Source organism: Thrips palmi, unplaced genomic scaffold (assembly GCF_012932325.1).
Source record: "Thrips palmi isolate BJ-2018 unplaced genomic scaffold, TpBJ-2018v1 HiC_scaffold_19, whole genome shotgun sequence".
Taxonomy (NCBI): Eukaryota; Metazoa; Arthropoda; class Insecta; order Thysanoptera; family Thripidae; genus Thrips; species Thrips palmi.
Genome location: NW_023144628.1, coordinates 3,061,745 through 3,088,330, shown reverse-complemented (window position 1 = coordinate 3,088,330; position 26,586 = coordinate 3,061,745). Strand labels below are relative to the sequence as shown.

The window sequence follows — 26,586 nt, the reverse complement described above, 5'->3', positions numbered from 1 at the left end:
ATCAAGGTTGTGCTAATTCAAATCTCATTTTGAGTCTTAATTTCGTCATTTTTATAATGAGCTCCCATTTGCATGGTACCTTCAAATATGGGAAGAGAGGGAAAAATAAGTCAAAGGTTCAGGTTTGACGGAACAGAAACTGTATTTTCTTTATAGTCTACAATTCCTTCACAGATGTAGATCATAGACACTTTCTCCATTGAAAAATATATTACTTACAATTTTCCCACAGAATATAGGTAACATAGCATCAAATGTGATTCATTATCAATATAATTACATTGTTAGAGTAGTTCTTCACTTTACAAGAATGAACTTACAATAAGTCTCACTAATTACTCAAGTGAGAATCTATGCATCAGATTGCACAGATGTTCCTAAAATAATGGCAGTTATTTTAAAAGATGGCATGGCAAACTGTGCTTGTCCTGGCCTAAGTATTTCTTTATAATATTTGCATGAAAAATAGTTTGTTAAAAATGGGACAGTCATTTCATGCATACACCATGGTGTTCGTGATATGAGATACTGTGATCAGAGCCAGTCTTAAGAATCATGACATTTCTTAATGCTAATGCAGCAAACAGTAAGTCTCATAAAAAATGATGTTCACAAATGGCATGGCAGTGCTTACATGAGCAACATCAACTCCTCAATAGTACAAGAGAATGATTATTTTAAGCAGTGAGTGGTCCTTCTGACACAAACAAAAATAATGCATGAGAAGACAATAAATCTATTACCAATTGGCTCCATGTAGTCATCTAATTAGTAAGATATTGTATTGCTCTTGACAGAAATAGGTAAATATTTCTCTCCTCTTCAAATCGACAAAAAAATGAGTTGCAAATGCTCATTTTCAATAAAAAATATCCAGGACAAACATGCACAGTTGCCAAAACAGTCTCCACAGATGTGTTTGAAGTGAAATCAGATCACTTATTAACTTGACAGATTAAATTAATTACATGAGCCAGAGCCACTGAACAATTGAACTATACAGCACTAAAGCAGAATATTAGCTCAACATGTTCCTGAAGATCCCACTAAGATAAGACATTTTTCATCTCATGAAATTTGGCATCATTCAACATTACCACTGACAACAGTAAAGGCACGCAAATGAAATAAATTTAAGTTTGAGAAATAAAATACTAGAATATTTCAGTTGAACAGGGATAGAAGATTCACAAATTTAAAGCCAGAACAAAGAAAGGAACAAACAAAACTAAAGAAATACCTATGCAGTACGACAAAGTCTGATCTCAAAAAGTAATTCGCTTGATTTGTGACAAGTTTAGTGCATTTGTAAGTACACAATAGACATACAACCACACTAAACTTACCTCATAAACCCTGTTCAACACTTTATGATACCTTTTTCAGATCTTGAAGTCAAACTATGATTTTAAACAAAAGTGGCCATAGGCAATAATAATAATCAGGATGTCAGGGTCACAAACACTTCAGTAGTTAGGGCACATCATTTAAAGAAAACTGTCATTTTCAAAAGAAAATAAATAAATAAGAGATCATCAGGAGCATTGATATGAAATTCAAAACACTTCTAGATCAGAGATAACGTTCAATATAAGGCTTTGAATAGAGGTTGGATTTAAGAAATTCATACTATTTTAGAAAAGATATTATTGCTATTGCTTCACACAAATTGAATACCCACACAAAATCCTAGAGTCTGATTTTACACCATAAGCTTTTGTACCAAAAATTTACACTCATTCATTCAATGTTACACTTGACATCACAAGAGCACACAACAGTTCAGATACATGGAAGGAAACGCCTAGAAAACTTTCATAAATCAGTACAAACTACTACATTACACAGGAGATATACAAAACAGCTAAGGCGCTGTATTAGATAAATGAAATTAAAATTTGGAAACAAGTCAATCATATAAAAATTTCTTTAAAAACTGTCATATAAACACATATACAAAACATTTCTCTACTTACAGAACTGACAAGATACAGGATTGCTGCTGTTCTTTGGATTGATAAAATTTGATAAAATCAATATTAAGTAACTTTTTACTAATATACACTGAAAGGCATCAAGGTTGCACCAAGTACGAGCTAACACTTGGTGTGCTAGAGTAGAAATAAATTGAATTGGCAGTTGCAACAAAGCTTCAAGACTAGGTGGCAGATAGGGGCATTCACAGATATACTACTGAACACAAAATGGATTTACATCTATGACACTATACAACCTCATCTGGCCTTTGACCATCCTATTCTACGTACTTTTCTGCCTTTCCCCTTCTTAGAGGGAATAGATACCTCCCCATCCTTCTCCATTTTCATCACATTTATCCGCGGTTGCCCACAGATATTACCTTTACGTGAAGAGTCTGTTAAAGCTAATGAACTACGAAGTTTCCGTTTAGATCCACACTTCCTTTGGAACGAAGGGGGAGATGAAATACTGTTCGGAACTTTATGCACACTTGATTCACTGTCTTGGGAGGTCAATGTTTCTGATTCTTCTAAACTGTCTTTACTAGAAGGATCTTTCAAAGATTCTTGTTCATCAGATACAGGACCAACAGCATCTCTTCTGAGCATGCATTTCCGTTTTGGTTTGTCCCACCCAGTTTGATTTATCCTTCGTTTCCGTTTCTTGCGCATCCGTCTGTCATTATCACACACTGAGGAAGCTCCACACTCTGAGCTATTACACGAGGCATCAATACCATGATCAGTGAATGCTGAATCTTCAAGGCAACAACACTCAGAATAGCTGTCAAGCAGGCTTAAAATGTCCATGGTAGGGCCTCCTCTTGGGTCTGAGATAACATCACAGGTACACGCCAATTCATCTAAGATTGCAGGATCAACCAGGTAATTTAGTGTAAAGTCCTTCTCTCTCTCACTCTCTGGCACTGGATCCGGATTGACTGCAGGCACTGCAATCACTTGAGCTGGCTGCTTGCTTACTGCTTGCTTTTTACGGCCACGCCCTTTGGTGGGCTTTGGCTGAGTCACTTCTAGATCCTTCTCCAGGTCACTAGATGAGGGAGGTACAAGACCAAGCATAGAATCTATGCTTCTGGCTATTTCTTGAATCTCCTCCTCACCGTTCAAACGATCAATTCGAGCAGCAAGAGTTGCTTGCTGATCAGCAGAGGCACTTGTGCTGGGCTGAGATTGTTTTGCTAATGCGTTCTTTGGTTCTACTTCTGGAATAAGGTCAGGCGCAGCATCTTCAGTAGGTGCTGCTGCAGCAGGAGCAGGACCAGGGTCTTTACTGCTCCTTCGTTTCACTACACTAGAAAGAATAGCAAGAGTTGAAGCATGACAGCGGGGAGATTTTCTAGGAAGTCGCACTGAGTTTCTACTTCTCCTCTTGCCCAATACTTGGAGACCTCTGTTAGGATCTCGCTGCTTAGGGATTTGATATGGAAGCACAACAGAACTTGGCTCACTAACAGAGGGAAAATCAAGTTCTTCTCCTCTGTCCTGACGCTGGAAGGTTTGGAACCAAACCTCTGAGCTCGGCACTGATTCAAACGAAAAATGAAGATCTTCAAGAGGACATGGAGTTCCATCAATTACTACACTGGCAATGGGTTCTTCCATGACAGGCAGTTTACTCTTTTCCTGTTTCACAGAATCCTCCACATCACCAGAAGTGGGAGAACCATGCACTCGTAATCGTGACCCAGACAACTCGAATTTGTAATAGTCTATATTGTCACTGATAAATGCTTCAGCTTGAGATCTGCGTTTCCGACAACTTCGGAAGCCATTGGATTCCGAACTATTAGACTGATTGGTTCCACCACTTTCTGCACCCGCATAACGGGTATAGGTTCCATCAGCCCCGACCTGCAACAATTCAACAACTTAGAACTATGCCCAACACCTTCAAATCAAAATAAACATAAACCACTTTGTTCTGTCGAACATACATGGTAATAATAGAAGACTCACCCTTAGTCTTAGCCTAGTATGACGCCGGCTACTCCTACATCCATTTCTCTGGCTGCTTCTGCTGCGGCTGCTATCAGTACCATTTTCACTGACCCCATTGGCATCAGTCCCTCCACTTTCGTCATTGTCGTCATCTTCCACATCGTCATCCTCTTCTTCTAGGTCTCCTTCTTCCTCTTCTTCCTCCTCCTCTTCTGCAGATTCCGAGGAGTCATCTGAATTAGTGTCACTTCTAGTTTGTTCACCGAACATGAAGTTTTCTGCCTCATCGCTGAGAACAGAGAGCTCTGAACGCCTCACTTTCTTGAAGCGTACAACGACTGGCTCTTTTCCCTCTTGCGATCCTGATCGTCCAGGACCATTTGAGGCACAGCCATTGACAGCACCCTCCCCTTGGTTTGTTTGGTTTACAAATAAACCTGTGGATCTTAACTTGCTATTTAAGACCTCAACCTTGTAGTAGCCTCTATTGTCTTCAATGAGCTTTTCTTCAGCTGATAGCCTTTTTCGCCTTATGGATCGGTTTCTACTTTGATTGCGAGGGGGTCTTAGTTCGCGGTCATTGGTTTCCTTCACATCTTTTTCCTCCTCCGCATCTCCGTTAATCGCACCGTCCTGGGGAGAAAGCTTGTCAGTTTGATCCACTTTGTCAGACCCTTCACCCTTCTCAGATTTTTCAACCTTGTCAACAGACTTTTCAGTTTTTTCTTTATCAGAATGGTTGTTGGCAGTGACAAGCAAAGATTCTTCTTCTATAACATTAGACCAAATCTGGCTTCTAGTTCTTAAATGATGTCCTCTTTCACTGAGAGTGGGAGACAGCAGAGGTTGTTGGCTATTACTGTTCAGCAACGGATGGCTGTTGTCACTTAACGCAGGAGAAAGCTGTGAGAGTTCGCTTCGAGCAGGTCTACCTGATCGGAGATAATGTGTCCTTTCAGATGAAGGCGCAATCTCGAGCAAGTCCTTGCAACTTACTGATATTGACCGCCTCTTTCTTAACTGAGCAGCAGTGAGCCTTTCATCAAGAAAGATGCCACCTAAGTTCTCCCTGTCACCCTTGGTGCAGGTGAAGCGAGTTTGAACATGATTTGGGATTCCATTACATTGAACCTGAGAAAACATTGATAAACACAGGATGTAATGACAATATATAAAAAATGCGAAACCATAACAGTATTTTCTATGCAAAAGCACATTAAATAGAGGATTGTCTCACCTCCAAAGTTTCTTTCCTTCCAACCATTTTTGCAGGAATATGCCGATCATCAACAGGTTGTCTCATGTTAACTGATTCTGATTCAGCATCATTGACCTCTGCCAGTGCAGGACCAACTTGACCTTCAGGCTTGCTGTTCCTGTTGAGCACCAACAAATGGAATGGGAGTCAGAGACAGAGTCTCAGAACAAGCCCTTCCAACACCACAAAATATTAAAACCCAGTCATGCAACACGTAACACTACATACAATTGATCCAGTGCCGCAAATGATGTTTATTCTGCTTTTATTCACATGCGAACAATCACCCTAAAATGAAAATACTGACTCATGAGCAAATATTTCTAATAGTTTCATCATTCAAACACTCTTTCCCACCAAAACACTCTTTTCCCTCTTTTTTTTCTTTACATACTCTCTTTTATGAAAAAAAATAATAATATTATTAAGGATGAAATGAAGATCTCAAAAGATAGAATGAAATTGAAACCTGAAGATAAATTGCAGACTAAAGAAAGCAGAACATGATTGAGGTGACACACACCAAGAGAATAATAAAAATTCAACAGACCCTCAATGTACAAAAACCAAGGACTGAGAGATATGGAAGAAGTAGTAAACCACAAAACGCAAGAAAGTTTCCATGAAAACACATACATAACATCTCTCATTTGTAACACGAAACCATAAGTAATTACTATTCCAATGTTTTCTTTGACCACAAAGCAAATCTCATCCCCTCCTAAATAAAAGGGGGCAGTGCAGTCATCAAACTGTCCCACAAAACCATAAATAATTATTCTTACCTCGTGGTCACAGGAGTAATGAGGTTGATAAATGTCTCAGCAGTCAAAGCTTGAGAATTAATGCGTCTATCAAGTTGAGCATAATTTTCATCATTCATAGAATACTCTTTGTGGCCATCTGTTTGGCAATGGTTCCTCAGATCTTGAAAATCTACTTTGCAAATCTCACAGTACCCAGCCAAAGGTTCATAGTCAGGAAAAAGTGCTCTGTCAGGATGCCTTTTGGATGGGGGTCTGGGGGGTACAAGACTTGGAGGGCTAAAAGTTAAACAAAAATATTATTAATTTTTAAAAAATAACACCTTGATGAATGGACAATAGATTTAACAGTATATCTCAGTAATGATAAATACCTTTCTTTGTCTTGGAAAACTAAGTTTGTGCACTTCTTTTGAGACTGAGAAGTTGCAGCATTCCTTTTAGTAGGAGAATTTTGCTTCTGGGGAGAATTTCTCTTTCTAGGAGATCTCCTCAGAACAGGTCTTTGCCCTTTATTTTGCAGTTGAGCACCTGCTTGCTTAGATGCCGATTGTTCCTTGCAAACCAGAGCTTTAATTGCTGAACAAGCAGGCTTCAGCACAAAAGGGGAAGTTCCAGGTTCAGAGTCCAAATTTATTGTGGGCCAGCAAGGGAGATCTTTGTATGAGGGCCTGTAATTTCTAAGAAAAAGATGGAGGAAGACAGTTAAAATGCTAGTCGATAAAAATCTACATTGAAGGGGATGATGTCAATGCTATAGAAAGTGACTGTACCTGTCAGCAGATTCGATTTTGACAAAAAATTTACCCGTGCGAAGTCTTACTTTGCTGCAGGTTGTTTCAGATTTACGTTTGGGTGGAACTATGGGAGTGTCATTGACACTTTTCTTCTGGCCTTGGGCAATTTTTTGAAAAAGTCGCAAAATCTGTAAAAAAGGATTGTATTGTTTAAAAGCAAGGACAGAAGAAACCAAGTAAAATTCATTCATTATCTTGACTAAACATGAACTTACCTTCTCAACGGACCAAATGTTTAATCCCCAATTCTGAGCATCCACTAGCGGATCCCTTGTTCTAAATTGTGGTTGAGCTCGTACTCTCTCTAGCATAGCCTCAGCTCGAGACTTCTAAAATGAAGAACAAGAATAAAAGGAATCAGAAATAAGTGTTTTGTAAAACATTAATTAATTTAAAACCACATTTCGATGTCTACAATCTACAGCATAAAGTAACAAATTGGATTAATTCTTACGGGTGCACGCCTTCCTCCTCCAGTTGACTCTCCAGGCGAATCAAGGGTGGAAGGTGAAAAGTTAGAACCCCGACTATTTCCAGCAGGGGATGCAGCAGGAGAGAACAGATGCTGCAGAGGCGATGGGGACGGTGAAGGCCTAGGGGTTCCCCCTGCGTACAGAGGACTCCCTGCAGCTGCAGTTGGTACAGCACCACCCCATTCTGGTTTGTCAGTAATTACAAGACTAATATCTTTCCCGAGAAAAGGGTTGACCACCTGTAACAAATGAAATGAAATTTGCCAAGATTAATACAGGAGCCTTAAATTTCACAGAAGAACAGTCTAACCAATCATAGTATAATTTTGCTCGAGTCCTCAAATTAAGGAGTATATATCACGGAATGAAAGACTTCCATACTGTTAGGACTCACAATGAGCAACTGGATTATTTGTTTTGACAGGTCATTCAACACAAGACAGAGTATAAAAAAATAGTGAGTACTGGTGGTAAGAAATGAAACAAACCATAATAGCCTAACTCAATCAAGACACAGCACAAAAAATATTTTTCTAAATCGACACAGAATTAACATGGAAAGTCGCGCGTGACAAATGTATGTCACAAGTACATTGTTTACAAACAACCCAATTTCGGAGCGCGGGCGGGCGGCCTAAGACGGCTCGCCCGCGAACCGCGCGAAACCAAGAAAATCCAATCGAGAGCAAAGCCAAAAGCGCACTACGCAGCACAACGCATCGGGCGCAAAACCCCAACAAAAATCGGGGACGGCCGAAGACAAGGGGGTAACATAACCTCAACACGGCCCCCCGAGTCTGCTGCTGGCAGCTACTGCTCCCGTCCAAGGGGCGGGCTGAGGAAGGGGGGGAAGAGTAACAATGTCACTTTTTAACGGACAACACAGTCACGTTTACGTGACGTGCCCGTCACAGCGAGCCGTCAAAATGTCGGGAAAGCGCAGCGCGAGCGCGCGACGCAGCCGCACGGAGCGTCCAGAGCGAGAGAGAGCCGAGAGAGGCCGAGCGAGAGCCACCAAGGCCCACCATCACAGGGCAGGGGGGCCGGGAGGCCCTCGTCGACACCCTCTAACACTAAACCGCCCGCACCACGCACCGCAATGTAAAGCTCACAAAAATGTCCACAATCTGGCGAGGCCGTCGTCCAAGCGTCCGCGAGCGCGCAGCCCAGCCCCGACTCGGCGCACGACGTAGAGGAGAGGAGGCAGAGTCTCTGTGGCAGCCACTACGACGAGGCCTGTCCCTCTTACCTCGCCATTTTCCAGCGCCCCGCCTCCAGCCGCCAACGCCGCCTCGACAGCCAAAGGCCCACACACGCACGCACGATTTCCACAACACTCGCACTGCTCGGCAAACCAATTTCCCAGCAATAAATCAACGCATTCAGCCTGTCACAAAATGGCTTTTCTCCTCGAAACGTTTACAGCTTATTTGCCAGCCACCGCCGCCAGGGGGCAGCAGCGCTGCCGTCAGAAAAGATGGCGGCGCGGCGGCGGCGGCGGGAGCGGAGCGCGCCGTTGTTGAGGCCGTCGAGGCTGTGCTGGGCTATGCTGCTGCCGCGGCCGCCACCGCTGCAGCCCGCGCCTCCGCCGGGTAGCAGCGGTAGCGGTGGCAGCGGACAGGCAGACACGGCGCACGGGCAGGCAGCAGCACAGGGCCCCGACGAGACGAGGCCCGGGACGGGGACCGACGGGGACCGGCCGCAAGCGCAAACCAGCCCAAACGGCGCGATCAATCAATTTGCCGCTTTTGCCAGCGATTGTGGCCGGGCGGAAAGCGCGCGCCGTTGAGTGGGTGGCCGGGGGATGGCCAGGGTGGACCGGCCGCCACCAAGCGGGTCTGGAAGTGGCAGGGCCGGCAGGGCCCTGGGTGGCCCTGGTGGGCGGCCCCATCCCACAGCCAAGGCGAGGCGGGGCGGTGAGTCAAGGGAAAAACTAGAGACGTTGCAAGCGCATCGCGGGAGAGGCACGCGTCGTCCTCTAGGCCCACCAGCACGACGGCGACCTTCCCGCGGCCGTCATTACGTTGTGTCGCCGCGCCGCTACACTCGCATGCAGAGCAGCTGCGGTGCGTACGGCGTACGCTCGCTCGAGTACCCGATAAGGCGCCGACGCATCGCCACTCTGAAAAATAAGATAAGTGAAACGTGCTTGCGTCGCCACTGTTAACGCGTTAACGCACGCAGGATTCGACATGCCGATCGAACGAACTTCGAGATCCCCCTGATCGGCCTGATCCGTCGGAGGGAAGTTCCTCCTGCCGCGCTCCAAGATGGCGGCCGTCTCGATGCCGGTTCCGGCGCGCCCTCCACGTTGACCAACCCCCGCCAGCACTGCAGCGCCTCGACGGCGAGACAAAGCGCAGCCAGGACGCCGTCAAGCTCTTCCCCAGACTCGGACGCTAACGCTAAATCCAGCCGGGCGAGGGGCCTTGCGGGCCTTGCCTTCCTGCTCACGGCCGGTCCCCTACGGTCCCCACTGCCTTGCTGGCTGGCTTGGCCCGCATGGCCACGGCGCGGTGAGGCAGAGAGGCCGCCCGGCAAAGGGAGGGGGAGGGGCGTCGCGCTGCGTCCGGAAAACTAGAAACCGAAAACAGCCGTCGTAGTCCGTTCCGTCCTCGACCGCGGCGCCGCGGCGTGCCGAGCGCCGAGCGCGGCCAACAACCGCGGCCTGATTCCGACGCAGCCCCGAGGGGGAGGGAAGCACAGAGTAGTGTTCCAAGCCCCGCGGCCCCGCGCCGCCCGCGCCCCGCCAAGACCGCCGAGACTTGAGACGCGCAGTGGCGGCGATGACAGCAAGGAAGGGGGAGGGAAGTCACGACGCCCGCTTCCGTCCTAACCTAGCCTGCGGGACTGCAGGACACCGCCAACACCGCGCAACGTCCTGGTGGGCCGTCGGCTGGCCGTCGGGGAGCCCCCACGTCCCGCGCCAGTCAGCCACCCCTTCCCCGCAGCTCCACCGGGGAGAGCAGGGAGTGCGGGGTGGGCTGGGTGCGGTGCCGGGGTCAGCGGGCAGGCGCGGGGCGCGGGGTGCTGGCAATGCTGGCGCGGGGGGCACGTCAAACGCAACACAGTACAACGCAGCCGCCGCTCCCTCATTCCCCATTCCCCCGGCCAGCGGCCCAGGCAGAGCCAGGCTAGCCCGTCCCATCTCGTCGCGAAGTCGGCAGCGGCGAGGGGAGCGAGGCGTCGGCCAGCGTCCCCCCGGCTTGGTGTGGCGCAGCGTTGGCGCAGCGTCGAGAATACCCCGGAATGGCATGGTCGTCCGCAGCTAGCCGCGCCCAGAGGGCTGGCCCAGCCCAGCCTGGCCAAGAGGGCGCGCCTAGAGGCCGCCGACGATCGAAGCGAAGGGCCCGAAGGGCACTGCGAACAGCCAACTCTCGCCCTCGCCTCGCCGCCCCGAGGTGGCGCAGCGCAGCGTCGCCACGGCGCCGGCAGCCCCTTCCGCTGGAGGCCGCTCCGACGCCTCCGTGTAGTGCGGGGCCGCGGACAGGACGTCAGTCGCGGGGCCCCGCGAAGCGCCGCCCGGCCGCCAAGCCGCCACTCGCCAGCCGGCGATTCTTCATTTGAATACGCCACACGCCTTTCGCGCGCCCCGCGGCCGCGGCCGCCTCGGCCCCGCGGAGGTGCCAATTGCAGGAAGGCGGTGACACCGGCCCAGGGGCCGTCACTAACGTCGAAGCACTGTCCGCACTGCCAAAGCAACAACTGGCTGCCCGGCTCCGGTGTGGATCGTCACCATTGCCAAGGCGAAGATTATCTGGATCCGACAGGACATTTAAATAACCTAACCACACTACTCACCCCGCCGTAACTTTTGATGGTGCTTTCAAGCTTTGACGCAGTACTATGATTCTTTATGTCAAAAAAGAATGCTTTCCCAGTCAGAGGTTTAGAACCTTTTTGCAGTTTTAGAGCTCCTGGAAAAAGAAAGAAAATAAAGATTAGTTGAAAAACTGAACATATGAAATACCAAACTAAGTAACCATCAAATTGTTATTATTATTATAAGTCGTTAAAATCTTGCAACTACATTCATTGACAGCTCTAATCCTCAGGCGGGAAATCTTGGGAAAAAATCAAGTTGTGATTACAAATACCACAAGCATCCCCATGGTACAAAATAAAATTAATAAACTTGACACATGTAAAGCAACAAATTGTTCCCCAGAAAAAATTCCTGATCATTACTGATACCAGCATGAGACAACTGATTCATTCACAATTCATCCCACAATAAATCCAGTTATAAATAGACAATATCTTCTCATACATCTACAGTGAAAGTGCGCATGCAACCTCAAATCAAAACTGGTTCGACACTGACCACTTAATATCCATCTCACAAAGTACGTGATCAAACTGAACTCTCTGCCGCTAATGAGAAAATCTTTGATATGATGGACAGAACAGGGCAATCATTTAACAACCATAACACACTATTCGTTCAGCTTGTAAATGAACAGTGAGAGCTCCAAATAATTCTTCAGTTGGGGCATAATCTCTTACCAAAGCTATTGCTGCTGCTGGCGGTATTTCGACTCGAGGCGGCTTGCTTACTGGTCAGCGGCTTCTTTGACTTGGTTGGTGAGAGGACCATTATCTAGGTCTTAAAGACATGGAACTCCGAGCGTTATGCTGCGCTCGCTTGCAACTCCACTTCAGAGTGACTGAAACACACGGCCCGGCGGAGGGCAGCCTTCGGGTCGACGGGACTCTGGGTGTCGAGACGTCGGCCGAGGACCAGGCCGGGGCATTTCGAGGCTGGAAACACGGAGCGGGCAGCCCTGGGGGCTGATGGCCACTGATGGCTGGCACGGGCGTTGTTGTCCTCGACGTAGCGTCACATGTCTGCGCACGGCGAGAAGCTGAAGCTAGGGCGCCGACAGTTTTCTACCGACCAACCTAGAGCAGAGCGGAGCCAAACAGAGACAGACCCACGTTAGACAGGCGACATCACATCGACACTCTGGCGGCGCGCCGAGGTTATCACGCCGGCAAGCGACCCCGTCTCGGCGGGGCGCTGCGGATAAGTGAGATTGATAGCAAAGGACAAAAACATGCCAATTACATGAAACATAAACGGGACAACGGTTCCGATCCTGCGCGAAGTGTTCCTTTTCAAACAGGCGACATTGTCGTTATCACCGCTTGTTCGAAACGTACGCGAAAAGGCAAAGGACGAGAGTATTGCCAACATTGAAAGGGGAATTTTAGCCGAAAAATGATGCAAACGCTAGGCTGGCAGTCGATGAAGTCATACTTACACGTCAATGTAATCGAAGATTCGTTACTATCTCAATACTTTGATGTTTAACGGGTTTTACCGTTTTACCAAAACCTTTTTTGTTCAGCAGCAGTCTAGCCAACAGCAACAAACAACATCGTCCTTTGACGACGACAGACTGTCAAAACATTCAAGATGGTGGACGTTTTAGCATTGATCGACACAATAACTAAAGAAGATAATGAAGTTGTTTTCATTGAACAGTTCGTCTCCGACATTCGTGATTTTAGTTCTCAGTATGGGAGTGATATTAGCATATCTTACACTGCCTATAATTTAGCTGGGAAGCCAAGCAAGTACCCTGACTACGGAGACTACCCCCAGGCATTTGTTATGGTATGTTCATGTGGGTCAGCATTTTTTCATTTTTTTATTGGTCTGAGAAACCTAGATTGCTGTCCACTTTTCCTAAATTCTACGGTTTATGTGAAATTGTTTCTATATTCACAGAGCATTGTATCTCTGATTTCTGAGCGTAATAAATGATGAGTGAATGATGAATGAATGATGTTGCTCTTGCCCAAATTTGCATACTTACCAACGATGACCCATCACTCATTTCATTACTCAGAACGTGTTGATTGCTGTCCCCAGCTTTGCTGGTGTCTAATCTATCCTCTCTTCTACTCTTTTAGCGTACCTATGGACGTTGGTGGAAAGAGGCCCCTTCAGGAAGACGAGAATTCATGCCTCAAAACCTAGGTTCTATTGTGAGTCAAGATTTTATTGGTAAGTTATTTGCTCGATTGATGACGTCTCAGTTGCATTACCGTGATAAGTTACTGGTTCTCATTCATCAAAACTGCCTATTTCCTTTCCCCAGATGTCATCTTTGAACAAGCTGTCTATCCTTTCCAAGTTAATGTGTATGAAATTTATAACCCAGGAGCCCTTGTACGAGTTTGGGCTCGAAGTGTTCAGGGTAAATGGGCACTCCTATGGGAAGGTGCAGCACAGACGACAAGGCCCATGTCCCGAATATTTTCTCCGCCTCTTCGAACCATTCAGTTCCCCACAAAGTAAGTCTCAAGTTATTGTAATTTTCCTTTTTTTTTTTTTTTTTCAGTGGAATGGCATTTTTTTATTCAATCAAACTCGTGCCATACATGTATACCAAATATCTTCTTCACAATCATTGTTTCTGGTTTCTTTTTGCAGTTTGCTTCGTCTAGAGTTTGATCACTCAAACCTTGAGTATTATACAGAGCTGGATGCCGTGTGCTTGGTGGGTACTTGCAAGCCCTTTCCAGAAAACAGTTTGGGAACATGCCATACTTTGCAAAACAATGTTGTGAGAAGGAGAAATGGAAGTTCAGCTAATTGTGTGGGTCTAGTGAACGTTGGTGACATCACTAACAGAATTCAGGAGCTCAATATTCACCAATTATCACCACAGGTATGCTCAATTATGTTATGTTTATGTGTTAGTGTTATTCTTTGAGGGAACTCGTAGAGTAAATAATGTTCGTACCTCTGCTGGGCTTGCTTGTTTTGGGCTAAATAAATAAATCTAAATACTTTTTGTTTTCAAGTTTTAATCAGAAGTTTTTGGTTTCAGGTTGACATCCCAACTTCTATCTCAACATTTCTGGACCATGAATTTCCTAATCTCTTAAAGCAAATTGAAGATATGCAAAAGGCTAACCCTTCCCGCACTGCTTTACCTGCCTCATCATCTTCTTTGTCTCCCCAACCTGACCAGCCAACGTCTCAAAGTGCCAACAGTGGAGCTTTCAGTTGCTTGCCGGTAAGATTTTTCTTGTACCTGCAATTTTTTTGTTGGTCTTCTATAGGATTGAGTGTTGTCTGAATCATTATTTAACATAAAACCTGACTACCATTTCCAGGATGAAAGTATTCTCCACATCCTCAGCTACCTAGACCTCAAAGACTTGTGCCGTTGTTCTCAAGTTAATCGACACTTCCGAGGACTGGCACAGGATCCTCATTTGTACATTGAACTTGGTTTGCGGGTAAGAATCAAGATTAAGCAATCATTATGAAAGTTGTAAAGATAAGGTTTTCTCTTTACCTATTATTTTCCTTCTTTTCTAGCAATTTTGGCATTGTGTGAACCCTAAAAGTTTGAATTGTTTGCTACCCCGCCTCTTGTACATTCAGAGGCTTGACATGTCATGGTGTGGAAACTATAGAGACATTTGTCCTGAAGAATTTGTTGAGTAAGTAATTAATGGGTTTTAATTTTTCAATTAAACTTGCCATAAAGTTGCCATATTTAAATCTGGTTTTTGCTTGCCTTCAATTTTTTGCAGCTTTTTGGGCTGTTGTGGGAGAAACCTTACTCACTTGCGTTTGAACAGCTGTCAATTTGTAAATGACTTTAGTCTTGAAAGAATTGCATCAATTTGTCCAAAACTTCAAGGTATGTCAGACTTCAGTTCTTCTAGCTGTTGCCATGCATTCTAGCAACCAAATTTTATTCATTTTTACTCTCATTTTTCAGAGCTAACCCTTCAGAATAATACCAAAGTAACCAGCAGGGGCTTCTTCTCATTAACTGCTCTTCCTGGACTTGAAAGGCTTGACTTTTATCGGACCTCAGTCACTAAAGAACCTCTCGTAGCAATTCTCAAAGCATCCCCCCAGCTGAAACACTTGAATCTTGGTGAGTTTGCAACACTGAGCTGCAATTAATAATTTCTTGTATTTTATTTCTGAATAAGTAAAAAGTCTGTAATGGCTTCACAAAATTAGTGTTTTTACTCCATTTCTTTATAGACTGAAATTAATATGTACCGATTGTCTTATTCCTACCACCATCCAGGTTCCTGCATGCACATATCTTCTATGGATGAAGTTGTGTTGACTCTTAGCAAATATAATCCTGACTTGGTATCCTTGGACTTGTGGAAATCTTACACTTTGACTTCTGTTGGTGTTAATGCTTTAGGAAAGTGTTCAAAACTTGAGGAAGTTGACCTTGGGTGGTGGTAAGTATTTTTAAGATACCAAATACAAATAATACATATACATTTTAAGCTTAAAAAACACTTTTGACATCTACTGCTTTCCCTTTTCACTTGCAGCTTGAGCCTGAGCACTCCAGGGTTGAGCCTCAACAGTATAGCCTATGGTTGCCCTAGACTGAAAAAGATATTCTTGGCATCTATGCGATGCCTTGTGGACTACCATCTAGAACCTTTTCTGAAAAACTGCCCATTGTTAGAGCAAGTTGATGTACTTGGAAGCAGCGTGACCCCCGAGATTGTGTCTAGGTATTTATTAACGCCAGTTCCGGATCTCATTTTTCTTTTCTGTTGCCTGTTTCATGATTTCTTTTTTGTTTTTGCCCTAGGCTTTTGCGGGACAGTCGTCATTTGAGACTTGTAGATGTGAGCTTCTGTGACAACATTTCAGAGACTCACTGTGATTCCTGGAGACGGCAATACCCAGGAGTAAACATCAAACAGAGCTATCAATCAGAAGCAAAATACCGTGGTGTTAATCAATGTTAGTTCTGAGGCATAGTTATCAGATTCCTGTTTCAGCTTTCCAGTATTTTTTGAGGGAAACTTTATGTCTGCTACCTGTCTGTTGAAGGTTTCAGAGACATTTTTGTATCATCAATACACACTGTGCGTTTGCAGTTTGCACTTGATTTTGGACTAGGGGCTTTGACCCTGCAAGTGAAGTCTGAATAGACATAGATACATCACATATTCTTGTCAGTTCAAGATCAAAGTTGAACTGTAAATCGATGCTATTGGAAGGCTATTTGATGTCTTATGTCTGAACTATTATCATCATTTTGTAATTTATATTTAAACTCGGTGATCCATCCCTATTGCCAAAGGTAGAAAAGGTCCGTACTCCTTAAGAAATCTTCATATTTATTTTGAGCCCCTATTATATAGCAAATATATATAAATATAAACATCTTATTTTCCTGTATTTGTAGATAATAATTTTGTGTTCATGTTCTAATGATTCTAGTCCCCTTTTCTGTGTGTGTAAATGGGTTTAAAATACCTATTAGGAACTTTATTGGTTTTTGTTATGTGAGGTTTTTGATGATGAAATGTGTCGGCTACATGCCTTTACATGTAATAGTCTCAAATGTAGAAAAAAAAGTTTTATCCTCCACTTTATTTATTATGTTTTGTACAATTTTATTGTACTCAATATATCGACGTTGACCTGCCGTCCCTAAGCTTGTCACAATGGTGGTGGTATGGCAGTATACAACAGCATTTCACTTGTGAAGGTAGTGGTGTGTACCAACGGATGTGTAGTCCACATCATCAAGCCACTCGTTTGTTTCTGTGTCAAAGGTATCTCTTTCAATTTAGTATCTTTAAATTATATTGCATAATAATATTATACCTTCAAGGAATTTTGTTATATGTTGTCATATGATAGAAAAATGCTTGGTGATTTCCAACAGTGTGATGGAATTTGATTGGTGGTTATTCTACTTTATTGTCTAGTACTTGCATTATTGTCTTGCTGATGATTCCCCTTAAAAAAATAAAAATAAGTGCATTTCAGGCTAACCCTTTTCAAGTCAGTCTGCTGTAGTTTTGTGATTTTTCTTTGTTCTGAAAATGTTGGATTCATGAACTGGGTAAGAAAAACAGTAATGTGTGTAAGTTTTATCTGTGAAAAATAACAATACATTCCATGTTAAGATTGGCTGTTGCAGTGCAAGTTTGTGTGTACAATGTAATTGTAAGTCTGACATCTGCCCTGTTTGAACAACTAGAGGGCTTGTATGCTCTTCTATAAGTGACCAATTAATTATTTCCATGAATTTGCTCACTTCCCCTCAAACTGCATGAATTTATTTGGCAAAGACTGAAAGAAAATCTTTCTGTTTATTTCGCATAAGTGCCAACCTATGTTGTCGCTTTAGAAGTGATTTTGCAGAATGTGCAGATTCCAATGATCTTATATAGAGTCTGTGACTTTGATCTCAAAGAGGGCTTCTATGCTTGCAATTTAGAGCATATCAGTATGCTAATTGATTTGTGCTGACTCTGACATGATCCCAAAATTTCCAAAAAAATCATTCAAATTTCATTTTTATTTCATTTTGAATGTCTCTTTACTGTATTCATTTATCGTATCGTTCATAGTTCACCCTAATATTTATTACTATTTATCCAAAATTTCATTAGTATAAGTCGACAATAATGTGCTGTCGTAGTTGTCCTCTTTTGTAGCTCATTTTTGTAGTTGTGTATGTACTTTGTCGTTGTTCCTATAAAGGCTTTTGCCTTACAGAATGTCTCATTCAAATGACTTTTTGCATGTCTATTTTTCTCAATTATTCTTATGGATTCGAGTTGTGATGACTGCCAGTGAGTAAGTTCCTGTCAGACAATATTTTCAAGTAAAATATGCAATAATTTATGAGTTTGTCATTGTTCATGAAGCAATTCATAACACTGTTGTTTTTAGAAAAGTGTGTTGGTTTACATCTCTGTAAGACTTCATTATTGGCACTTTTCATTTCTAACTGATATTTCTTGTTCTTGATGGAAGCTGCTGCTCATGTTTATCATCATTCAGTCCATGTGTTTCAATTTTAAATCACCTCATTCATTACTCTCAATTTTGCTAGTTTCAATAACTGTAAAAAACAAAAACAATAGAAAACTTGAATTGCTTTGTAATTCAGGAAAGTTATAATAGTTTTAAGTTCGATTTTTATCTCTTATCTTAATCATGGAGTATCATGTAGAAAAGAGGAGTAGGTTGTGAACTTTCCCTGCAATCCCAGTTATGTTATTTTTTATAATTTTTTTTTGTTGTAATTTGAAAGATTATTTTATGAGATAGTGAAATTGTAGTCTCTGCTGATATGTTAATCATATCATCAGTCTTATTAGTTCAGTTTCAAGTACTCGTGTTGCAATTTTAAAGCCATTCATAAGAAACCCGTACTGTTAGTTTTGCATTTGCATATTGATTTCTGTTCTTTGATTCATAGAAGTGTCAATATGTTCAATAAAATTTCAAACAATGTACAAGATTGTTTTTGTTTTTATTTATACAGTAATACCTATTTACAAATATGGTAAAAAAAACTTGGTTTCATTTAGTGAACAACCGTAGTACAACATTAAATGCTTTCACAAACATATTCACAGGATTTCTTGAGAAATCAATCACATATTGGAAAATTAGAACCATACGAAAAGAATGCTCAAAAGGTCTTCAATTTCAAGCAACGTTGATGGCATTTCCATCCATCCAGGGCAACATGAAGAACACACTTAAAAGGCTTATTTTTTTGTCACATGTTCTAAAGTGGCTGCTGAACAAGAAATTTTTAGAACTAGTGTGAAGAAAAACAACAGCATAAATTTTACCGTGCCTAGAGGGTACTAATCAGTCGCTGACCCCAAAGAAGTGTGCCTTGACTCCCGTCGCTCAGCTTCGGCTTCCACAACTAGGCCTTTGGTCAGCACACGTTGTCGTACAGGTCCTCTTCCGGGTTCGAAGGGTTTGACGAGGACATGGTCCCCGAGAAGGTGCCGTCACTGCCACCCGTGTAGTACTGGTCCTTACTGGTGGCCGACGCGAACGTGTAGTAGCCGCGCCGCTCCTCCGAGCAGGCCGTCGTCAGGATGACCCTGGCACCGGACACCACGACACCCTGCGCGCGACCGCGGCCCCGACGCGGACACTCGCATATCTCGGCATATATGTTCTCTTCGTCGTCGTCGTGGCTGTGCCGCTGGTGGCGGTTCCGGTGGTCCTCCTCCTCCGCGTCATCCTCGTCCTCGTCCTCCTCGTCGCCCTCCTCGGCCTCGTCGTACAAAGCGCGGCTCCGTGGGTTGTGGCCGCGCACTGCGACAGTCCTCCCCACGCGAGGCCGCGGGGGCAGCTTGGCGGCGGGCTGGTTGGCGGGGACGGGCAGCGCGTCGGCCACGCGTCCGTACGGCAGCTCGTCGGCGTAGAAGCACAGCTGCTGCTGGGGTGCCGTCTGCGCGCTCACCCTCGCGCCCCCCATGCTGCTGCCGTGGCTACTACCGTGGCTGCTGCCGTGCTTGGCGGCTCCGCAGTCCTGCCCACTGGGCCCACCACCGACCGCGGCGTCCTCCGCAGCGGCCGCGGGTGCCGGCAAGCCGAACAGCTCCGGGAAGACGACGGACAGCGGCACGTCTGGCGGCTGCGAGGACGCCGACGGCGACACGCTGCTGGTGCGGCGGAGGAGGTTCTTGAGGCCCGGCAGGCTCTGCAGTTGCTGCAGGAGTTGGTGCGTGCCGCGGTGCGTGCCCCGAGTCGACGGTGTCGTTGGCGTGGACGGCGTCGCGGCGGTCGGGGTGGTGCCTGAGGGAGGCTTGCTTCCAGCCGCACCCAGAGCAGCCTGCGAGGGCGAGGCGTACCTGCGGGAAACGAACGGTACAGTGTAAGCAACTCCTTTCCTCATCGTCGCGGCCGAGGACGGGGCATGGCCAAGGTAACGCATGGCACACTCACCTGAACGACTGCGACTTTTTGGTGCCGCCCGAGGACAGCGACGACGCCCTGCCACCCAGTGCGGACGAATCGCGGTCTTTCGCCGCGCCGCCCACGCGGAACAGGCCCTGGATGGCGCGCCCGGACGACCCTTGCTCCGATGGCGACCTGGTGCTTCCACCGGGGGCGCTCGAAGCGGGGGCTGGTGGCGCCCTGGGGGTGGCGGGGGCGGGCGGCGCGGGGCTGCTGCTGGGCACGTCGGGGAAGGGGAACACGTGGTGCGTCACCTTGATCTGGCTGGACCACAGATCGGCGCGCTCCCGGCAGTGCGACAGCACTCTTCGCAGCAGCGGCGTCTTGAAGAACCGCGCCTCCGCCTCGCGGCTCGCCAGCGGACGCGTCAGCAGGAACTTGGAGTCGGCGTCCATCTCCAGGAAGACGGGCTTGCTGCTGCTGTCGCCCTCCTCGGGGGTCGTCGAGGATGCCGACGACGACGAGGAGGTGGTGGTGGAGGTGGTGTTGGTGGCGGTGGCCGGGGGCGGGGGGCTGGCTGCGGGGGTATCGCTGCCTGGGGTGGGTGTCGAGGGGGTGGGGGTGGTGGGGGCGGCGCACGGCAGTGCCCAGGACCGCGGTATCGTGCAGGCCAGGATCACGTCCTCCTGCTGCAAGTCCTCCAACAGCAGCAGCCCTGAAGAGAGCACACGGTTAGACAGATCGACGAAGCCATCGAATGACACCCCTTGCTGGCGCAGGCGCACCGCGTGACGCGTACCTGTGAATCCGGTCGGCAGCGGGCTCTGGATGGGGCCGCACACGAGCTGCACCTTGACGGGGAGGGGCTCGGCCGTGAGCCGCAGCAGTTGTGGTAACTGGTACACCCGGGACAGGTCGTCGTCCACGTCACCGTCAGCGTCCCTCTCCGCGGAGTCCTCCGTGGCCACGGCGTAGAACGACCCCGTGGCGGAGACGGGCACGAACACGGACTGCAAGGCAGGCAGGCACGTCGTCGTGAACGCCCTCGCCCATGCAGGGAGCGGGGCAAAGAACTCTTTGCCGTCCCCAAGGCATACTTCGCCTCTGCATGCAGGCAAAAGGTGCTACTTTGCCCCCTGAAAGGCGGCCTCTGGATCCGCCTCTGTGGACTCACCTCGTTCCTGGCGGTGAGGCACTGCGCGTACTGCGTGGGCGCGCTGCCCATCCTGCCGAGGGGTGCCGGCAGTGCCCTGCCCAGCCCGGAGCCCAGCCCGGAGCCCAGCCCGGACCCCGAGCCGGCCCCTCGCGGACCGAGCACGCCGAGGCCCCCGAGCCCCAGGCCGCCGGAGCCACCCGGGCCCCGTCGGGAGCGCGCCGACGCGTTGCCGCTCTCGTTGTCCTCGAAGACGGCCAGCAGCCTGAGCACCTGGCCGCCGCGGACGGTGCTGCGGGCGTACTGCAGACGCCTGCCGGACAGCCCCAGGCCCGCCATGTCGCCGTCGACGCCTGTGGAAAGACAGCAAGCGCTAGAGGGCTCGTACACTTTAGTGGCAAATGCGGGAAAAGAATATGAGTGAAATCTTGATTGGACGTTGCCGCCAACCCCGCTAGTCGTGCTTACGGCAGCACATGACGCTCGGGCGTCATTGAAGGTTTTGTAACGGAATGTACCGCATGCTAGGTCCTGGCTAGGCCCTGGCTAGGCCGGACCCTTGCGGTGTCCGCGCCGTGCCGTACCGTAACCCAGTCTGATACCATCTACCCCCTCCTCTTCCTTCTCCACCCCCCCCTTTCCCCCCTCTCCGTACGTTAATAAGTAGCACCGCCTGATCAGCCTTTCGCTATCAGGAGCCACAAAGCGCGCTTCTTTCTAATCAATTTCTTTCCCCCTCCGCGCCCCTCACTTAGCCGAGTGACTGGAGTCGCTGCAGCACAAGAAGTGCGTCGAGCCGACGGCCGCGTCACGGCGCGACGGCTTTACAGTCCGAGGCGCGCGGCGCGCGGCACGCCGACGTGGACGTGACGGCCGCCAACTTGCAGCACCGCACAAAAGACCGCGCCGCGCAGCGCGTGTGAGACTTGGCAGGGCCGGAAAAATGGCAGCGGTCGTTTGGAGAAGGATTTAGTTGGACGTGGCTCGGCGACGGCCCGACGGCCCGACGGGCCCAACGGCCACACGTCGCTCGGCTCCTCCTAACGCCCGCGGCCGCGGGGTCCGCGACGGTCCGCGCTCCTCGGACGGGAACGGGGGGAGGGGGAGTAGAATGCAGATGTGTCCGGGCGTTGCCAATAGTAATGCCGAGCTTGACTTTTGTTGCGAGCTGTCGCGGAAAAACAGCAACGGACCGGGAACGGTCAGTACCGTTGCACAACGTCCGCCGTCCGACCGGGTAGTAAAAGCCGCATTGACGTGTGAAAATGTGCGTCGCCTCGCTCCGCCGACGCAGGTCGCGGGGGGCACGCAAGCACAGGGGAGACTATGATCCCGAGGGTCTTTTCGGACTCTGTCTGTTTGGCACTTTAAGGCACGAGCGCGAGAGAGGGAACTCAGACTCACCAGGTGACGGCGCATGGGCCAGCTTGAAGCCGGTGAGCGAGCCCTTGCTCAGGAACACGGCGACGCGCGCGTTCACCAGCTGTTGGATGGACGAGTACAACTTGGCTCGGGTTTGAAGACTTCGCTCGCGGACGAGCGAAAACCAACCTGGACAAAATTAAACAGACCATGGTTAATTTTGTTTTTGAAGATGAATGATGAGAGGTACTACGAAGCGCCACTCACCCTGGTAGGAGTCCGGGATGACGAGCGGCGGGCCCGTGCTGGGCTCGTGCTGGGCGTGCTTGTCGTCCCGCGAGTGCTTGGCCGCCTTGTTGGCCGCCTTGTCCCCCGGGCGGCGCAGGCTGCGCGCCAGCACCTTGCAGCTGGTGTAGTGCCTGTACAGCAGCAGGGGCTGCGCCAGCGGCCCGCTCATGGGCTGCTTGGCGCGCCCGCCGTCCGCCACCACGCGGACCACCCTGGGCAGGGAGTACTTGTCCAGGAAGCGGCGCGGCGTCAGCCTCTCGGACACGGCGGGCGTCGCGAGCCGCTCTGACGACGTCTGCCTGGTGCCGCCGCCGGAGGACGAGGTCGTCGACGACGCCGTGTGGCGCGTGTCCGCAGCAGCGCCGCCCGACGACGACGAGGACGCGAACGAGGACGACGACGTCCTGGCCGCGACGCCCGCCTTGACGCGCGCCATGTGCTGGTGGCTGTTGTGGTTGTTGGCGTGGTGGTGGTGCAGGCTGTCCACGGCCATCGGGGTGGCCGGGAAGTGGTGGTGGCTGTCGTGGTGGTGGTGGCCGAGGCCTTGGAGGCCGCCTTGGCCCAGGTGTCGCACCGCGACGCTGCCCTTCATGGCGTCACTGCGTGCACTGCGTGCACCGGGCCGGCGTCCGCGTTGTGGAGCTGTGGGGCGCGCGGCCCGCGGTCGAGACGCCGCCCCCGCAGGGGCAGGGCCCTTGGCAGGGCCCCTGGCAGGGCCCGCAGGGGGCCGCCCGGACCGGCGCCATCAGGCCATCAGGCCGTCCAGGCCGCGAGGGCCGCGAGGCCATCGGGCATGGCCCCTGCAACACAAGCAGACACAAGGCGTTAACGCTCGGAACAAAAAGAACGCCCCCCCGCGAACGAGCCATCGTTCGCTTACAACACGACATTGTACCTGGCCGGCGTCACACCCATCAGGACCTTGCCGGGCCGCGCCTTGCCGCACCGCATGCCGGCTACGGCCAACAACAAGCCAGCAAACAGTCAAACACTCACAAGCCCAGCAAAGGTCACGCTGCGTGGGGGGCTTTGACGAGTGGAGTGGTCCATCCTGGTCAGATTATGAGTGACCGGTCCGCAATGAGCGAGGCGGGCCTCTCGGACGGGCCTCTTGGCCGTGCGCGGCGCACTCCTGGAACACGCCCGCGCGCGCCCGCGTCGTCCTGTCGCACGCGAGTAACGACCTGCCATTGTGACGTGGCTTATGGCCCCTCCCCCTCCCCCCACCAGCCGCCATCAGGGGATTAGAAGCAATGCGATGCGTTTTTGCACGAACGGCCCGCGGAAGGTAGAAAAGGCCATCCCGAGTTCTCCGAGAGTCGTTCGTAGCTCGGTCTTTCTCTGACTGAACCCAGTAAAGGTGCCAGAGAGACATAGAGACGAAAACGCCTCTCGGAATCCTCCAGTGCGTCGGGGACTTTCGGGGACTTCCTCGGGGACTTCCTCGGCTCGGGGACGACGCCACGCCGACGGGCAGGTTCCGAAGCTCGTCGCGCTGTCCTTGTCGCACTCATGGGGCGTTCCGTAGGGGTGCGAGCGAGGCAGGGCGACGCGAGCCGCCGTTCGGAACCCACCTGCTGACCTTTCCGTGGCAGCCGCAGCCACGCACGGCCAGGGCTGGCCTGGGCTGGCCTGGGCTGGCACAGGCGCGCCGTACTCACTTTTCTTATTTTCCGACTTTATGGCCTAGCGACAAGTCTGCCGAGTGTGCAGCGGGTGTGGCGTGGCGTGGCGGGGCGGGGCGGGGCGGGGCGGGGCGGGGCGGGGCGGGGCGGGGGCATGCGAGAGATACGGCGTGCGTGGCGCGGTCACGCCCGCTGCGGCCACGCCACGCCACGCCACGCCACGCGTGGAACACGCCGGGGACGGCGACGCCGCCGGTTGTCCTGTGAAATATACGGAACGGTTTCGAAAAGTGATCGCTCTTGGCGCGGCTGGCGCGGCCGGCGACGCACACGCCGAGTTTGTCATACGACCGGCGCAGCGGCGCGGCGCGACATCATTCAGGAAGGCCAGAGGCAGCCGGAGGCAGAGGCAGCGAGAGGCTGGAGGGGTGTTCGATGTTCGATCCGCGTCCCGCAGTGCTGCAGTCCCGGTCCCGCTACGGAACGATCGCTGCTCACCGCGCTCTACCTGGCCTATGTGTCCACAGCACCAGCTTCATCGAAACTTCAGAGAGATTTTTTTTCCAACACGCAATCTTGATTCTAATACGGCGTTCCAAAAGTGAGGCCGGAACACAAATGAGGCATAACCACCGCAACAAGCAGAACAACAACAACGACGACGGAAGTAGCATAGATCAAAGAAATGGCAGCACGCCGGCTGCGGTGAAGTAATCCACCTGCTTTACTTTCTCCGGCCGCCTCCTGCTGACCTGCTGTGGGAATACGTGTGCGTGTGCGTGCACTTGTGTGTGTGTGTGTGTGTGAGTGTGTGTGTGTCACTCGTCACGTGTCACGCAGAAGGCAGCCTCCAGTGTCACGGCGTGCCATAAGCGGGGCGCGCGGCCACGAAGTATAAGGCGAAGCAGGAAGGGCACCTCAACTTTGGCGGTGTCGGTGCGGTGGCGTCGGTGCTTCTGCTGGTGTGGCGGAGCTGGCGGAAGTGCCCCCGTTGTACGCGCGGGTCGGGCCGGGCCGGACCGGGGTTCGAATCCCGCTTGTCGATTCAGTTTTGTCGCGTTGATTAGGCTGCGTCCGGCGGGGATCGCTGTCCGTCCGCGCGTCCAGGACGTCAACCAGGACGTCGACCAGGACGTCGACCACGACGTCGACCACGACGTCCAGGAGGCTCGGTGCTCCGCTGCTCCGCACAGCGCTCTCTGTTCGCCACGGTCACGGTTGGGTCTTGCGAAGGCGCTCCACTCGGGGCGTGGGAGTGGGAGAGGGAGAGAGAGGGAGAGACGCGGAGAGAGACAGGAGGGGCGGGGGAGGGGGAGGTTTCCGTCAAACACTTACTCTAACCATCCAGAACGGCGGGCCGAACTTCCGTAACGCCCCCGCACCGCTTGGCGCCGCTTCCGCGCGGAAAGTGAGTCCGTTTCGTCTCAATCGACCGTAAAGCGAGTCTTCATTTAGTGCGCGCGCGCCGCGTCATGTTCGCGAGCGACCCGGGCGGGGCGGGGCGGGGCGAATCGAGTCAGTCGGAAACAGAAGTCCGGCCCGGAGCGCCGAGGGAAAAGGAAAGCCAGGCTCGGCGGAAGAAAACGGGCGAACTCGACGGATCGGACGCGGCAACGCGCGCAACGGTTGAAAAGCGGCAAGGGGCGGCCAAATTGGTTTCTTTCCACTGTAAAATAGAGCAGACACTGGAATGAAAACGCCGTCTGGTGACGCCTCATTCCCGCATCGGACTCACCACGATCCACGAAAATCGCCGCGCGCATCCCGGCGGGCCGAAGACGAACTGGCGGCAGGCCAATGAGATGCCGCCTCCACCGCGGGAAATAAAGCATGCGTGTGTGAGTGTGAGTGTGTGTGTGTGCGTGCGTGTTGTCGATCGTCGAACGAGATTACGGACGTCTCTGCGATTGGCCATAAAGCGGCGGGCTTTTCAAACGCCAAACTCGGACGCTCTTGGCATGGCGGCCGATGGCGGCCGATGCGATGCCGGCTCAACAACCTGTCCGGGCCAGTGTGGCGGAAGAGCGACGCAACGTCGGCCCCGACGGCGCGGAGCTGCGAGCTTGTTCGTGACGCGAAGATGAGTAACGAGCCTGCCCATCTCTCCCTCCCTCTCTCTCTCGCTCGCTCTATCCCTCCCTCAGTCTCCCACAGTGACAGGGGCAGCCTCCCACGACGGGGTGCGTGTGTTGCCTATGCTAATCGCTTCATTTGGACCGTGTCTTGGGAAATAATGTCTCCAT

General features: G+C 50.0%; 3 protein-coding genes across 3 annotated transcripts; 1 reads left to right on the top strand and 2 right to left on the bottom strand.

Moving 5' to 3' along the window:
* Positions 1 to 117: 117 nt before the first annotated feature.
* LOC117646652 lies at positions 118 to 12,423 on the bottom strand. The gene is made up of 11 exons (XM_034387752.1): positions 12,299 to 12,423; positions 11,737 to 12,132; positions 11,032 to 11,147; positions 7,212 to 7,469; positions 6,973 to 7,086; positions 6,734 to 6,885; positions 6,335 to 6,640; positions 5,982 to 6,239; positions 5,176 to 5,314; positions 3,957 to 5,069; positions 118 to 3,851 (listed from the first exon to the last, which is right to left on the bottom strand). The coding sequence occupies exons 2-11, from the start codon at positions 11,825 to 11,827 to the stop codon at positions 2,235 to 2,237; spliced, it is 4,164 nt and encodes a 1,387-aa protein (XP_034243643.1). The 5' UTR covers positions 11,828 to 12,132; positions 12,299 to 12,423; the 3' UTR covers positions 118 to 2,234.
* Positions 12,424 to 12,586: 163 nt separating this feature from the next.
* LOC117646654 (F-box/LRR-repeat protein 4) lies at positions 12,587 to 17,619 on the top strand. Its single transcript, XM_034387754.1, has 12 exons — positions 12,587 to 12,850; positions 13,150 to 13,243; positions 13,338 to 13,533; positions 13,673 to 13,910; positions 14,073 to 14,261; positions 14,362 to 14,487; positions 14,570 to 14,694; positions 14,788 to 14,897; positions 14,979 to 15,140; positions 15,300 to 15,465; positions 15,562 to 15,750; positions 15,831 to 17,619. The coding sequence occupies exons 1-12, from the start codon at positions 12,650 to 12,652 to the stop codon at positions 15,988 to 15,990; spliced, it is 1,956 nt and encodes a 651-aa protein (XP_034243645.1). The 5' UTR covers positions 12,587 to 12,649; the 3' UTR covers positions 15,991 to 17,619.
* An 883-nt stretch (positions 17,620 to 18,502) lies between these two features.
* On the bottom strand, positions 18,503 to 23,361 carry LOC117646653. Its single transcript, XM_034387753.1, has 6 exons — positions 22,698 to 23,361; positions 22,473 to 22,619; positions 21,090 to 21,421; positions 20,715 to 20,925; positions 19,964 to 20,630; positions 18,503 to 19,869 (listed from the first exon to the last, which is right to left on the bottom strand). The coding sequence occupies exons 1-6, from the start codon at positions 23,308 to 23,310 to the stop codon at positions 18,942 to 18,944; spliced, it is 2,898 nt and encodes a 965-aa protein (XP_034243644.1). The 5' UTR covers positions 23,311 to 23,361; the 3' UTR covers positions 18,503 to 18,941.
* Between the last annotated feature and the right edge of the window lie 3,225 nt (positions 23,362 to 26,586).

Bases quoted from the DNA above. Each gene is read 5' to 3' on its own strand.
- LOC117646652 (XM_034387752.1), bottom strand. From the start codon at position 11,827: ATGGTCCTCTCACCAACCAAGTCAAAGAAGCCGCTGACCAGTAAGCAA. The intron at 6,641-6,733 runs GTACAGTCACTT...TCTTTTTCTTAG, and splicing joins AAAATCGAATCTGCTGACAG to AAATTACAGGCCCTCATACA. The intron at 5,315-5,981 runs GTAAGAATAATT...GGTGCTCAACAG, and splicing joins ATTACTCCTGTGACCACGAG to GAACAGCAAGCCTGAAGGTC.
- LOC117646654 (XM_034387754.1), top strand. From the start codon at position 12,650: ATGGTGGACGTTTTAGCATTGATCGACACAATAACTAAAGAAGATAAT. The intron at 12,851-13,149 runs GTATGTTCATGT...CTACTCTTTTAG, and splicing joins ACCCCCAGGCATTTGTTATG to CGTACCTATGGACGTTGGTG. The intron at 15,466-15,561 runs GTAAGTATTTTT...TTTCACTTGCAG, and splicing joins GAAGTTGACCTTGGGTGGTG to CTTGAGCCTGAGCACTCCAG.
- LOC117646653 (XM_034387753.1), bottom strand. From the start codon at position 23,310: ATGAAGGGCAGCGTCGCGGTGCGACACCTGGGCCAAGGCGGCCTCCAA. The intron at 21,422-22,472 runs GTGAGTCTGAGT...GTCTTTCCACAG, and splicing joins GGCCCATGCGCCGTCACCTG to GCGTCGACGGCGACATGGCG. The intron at 19,870-19,963 runs GTGAGTGTGCCA...CGTTTCCCGCAG, and splicing joins AAAAAGTCGCAGTCGTTCAG to GTACGCCTCGCCCTCGCAGG.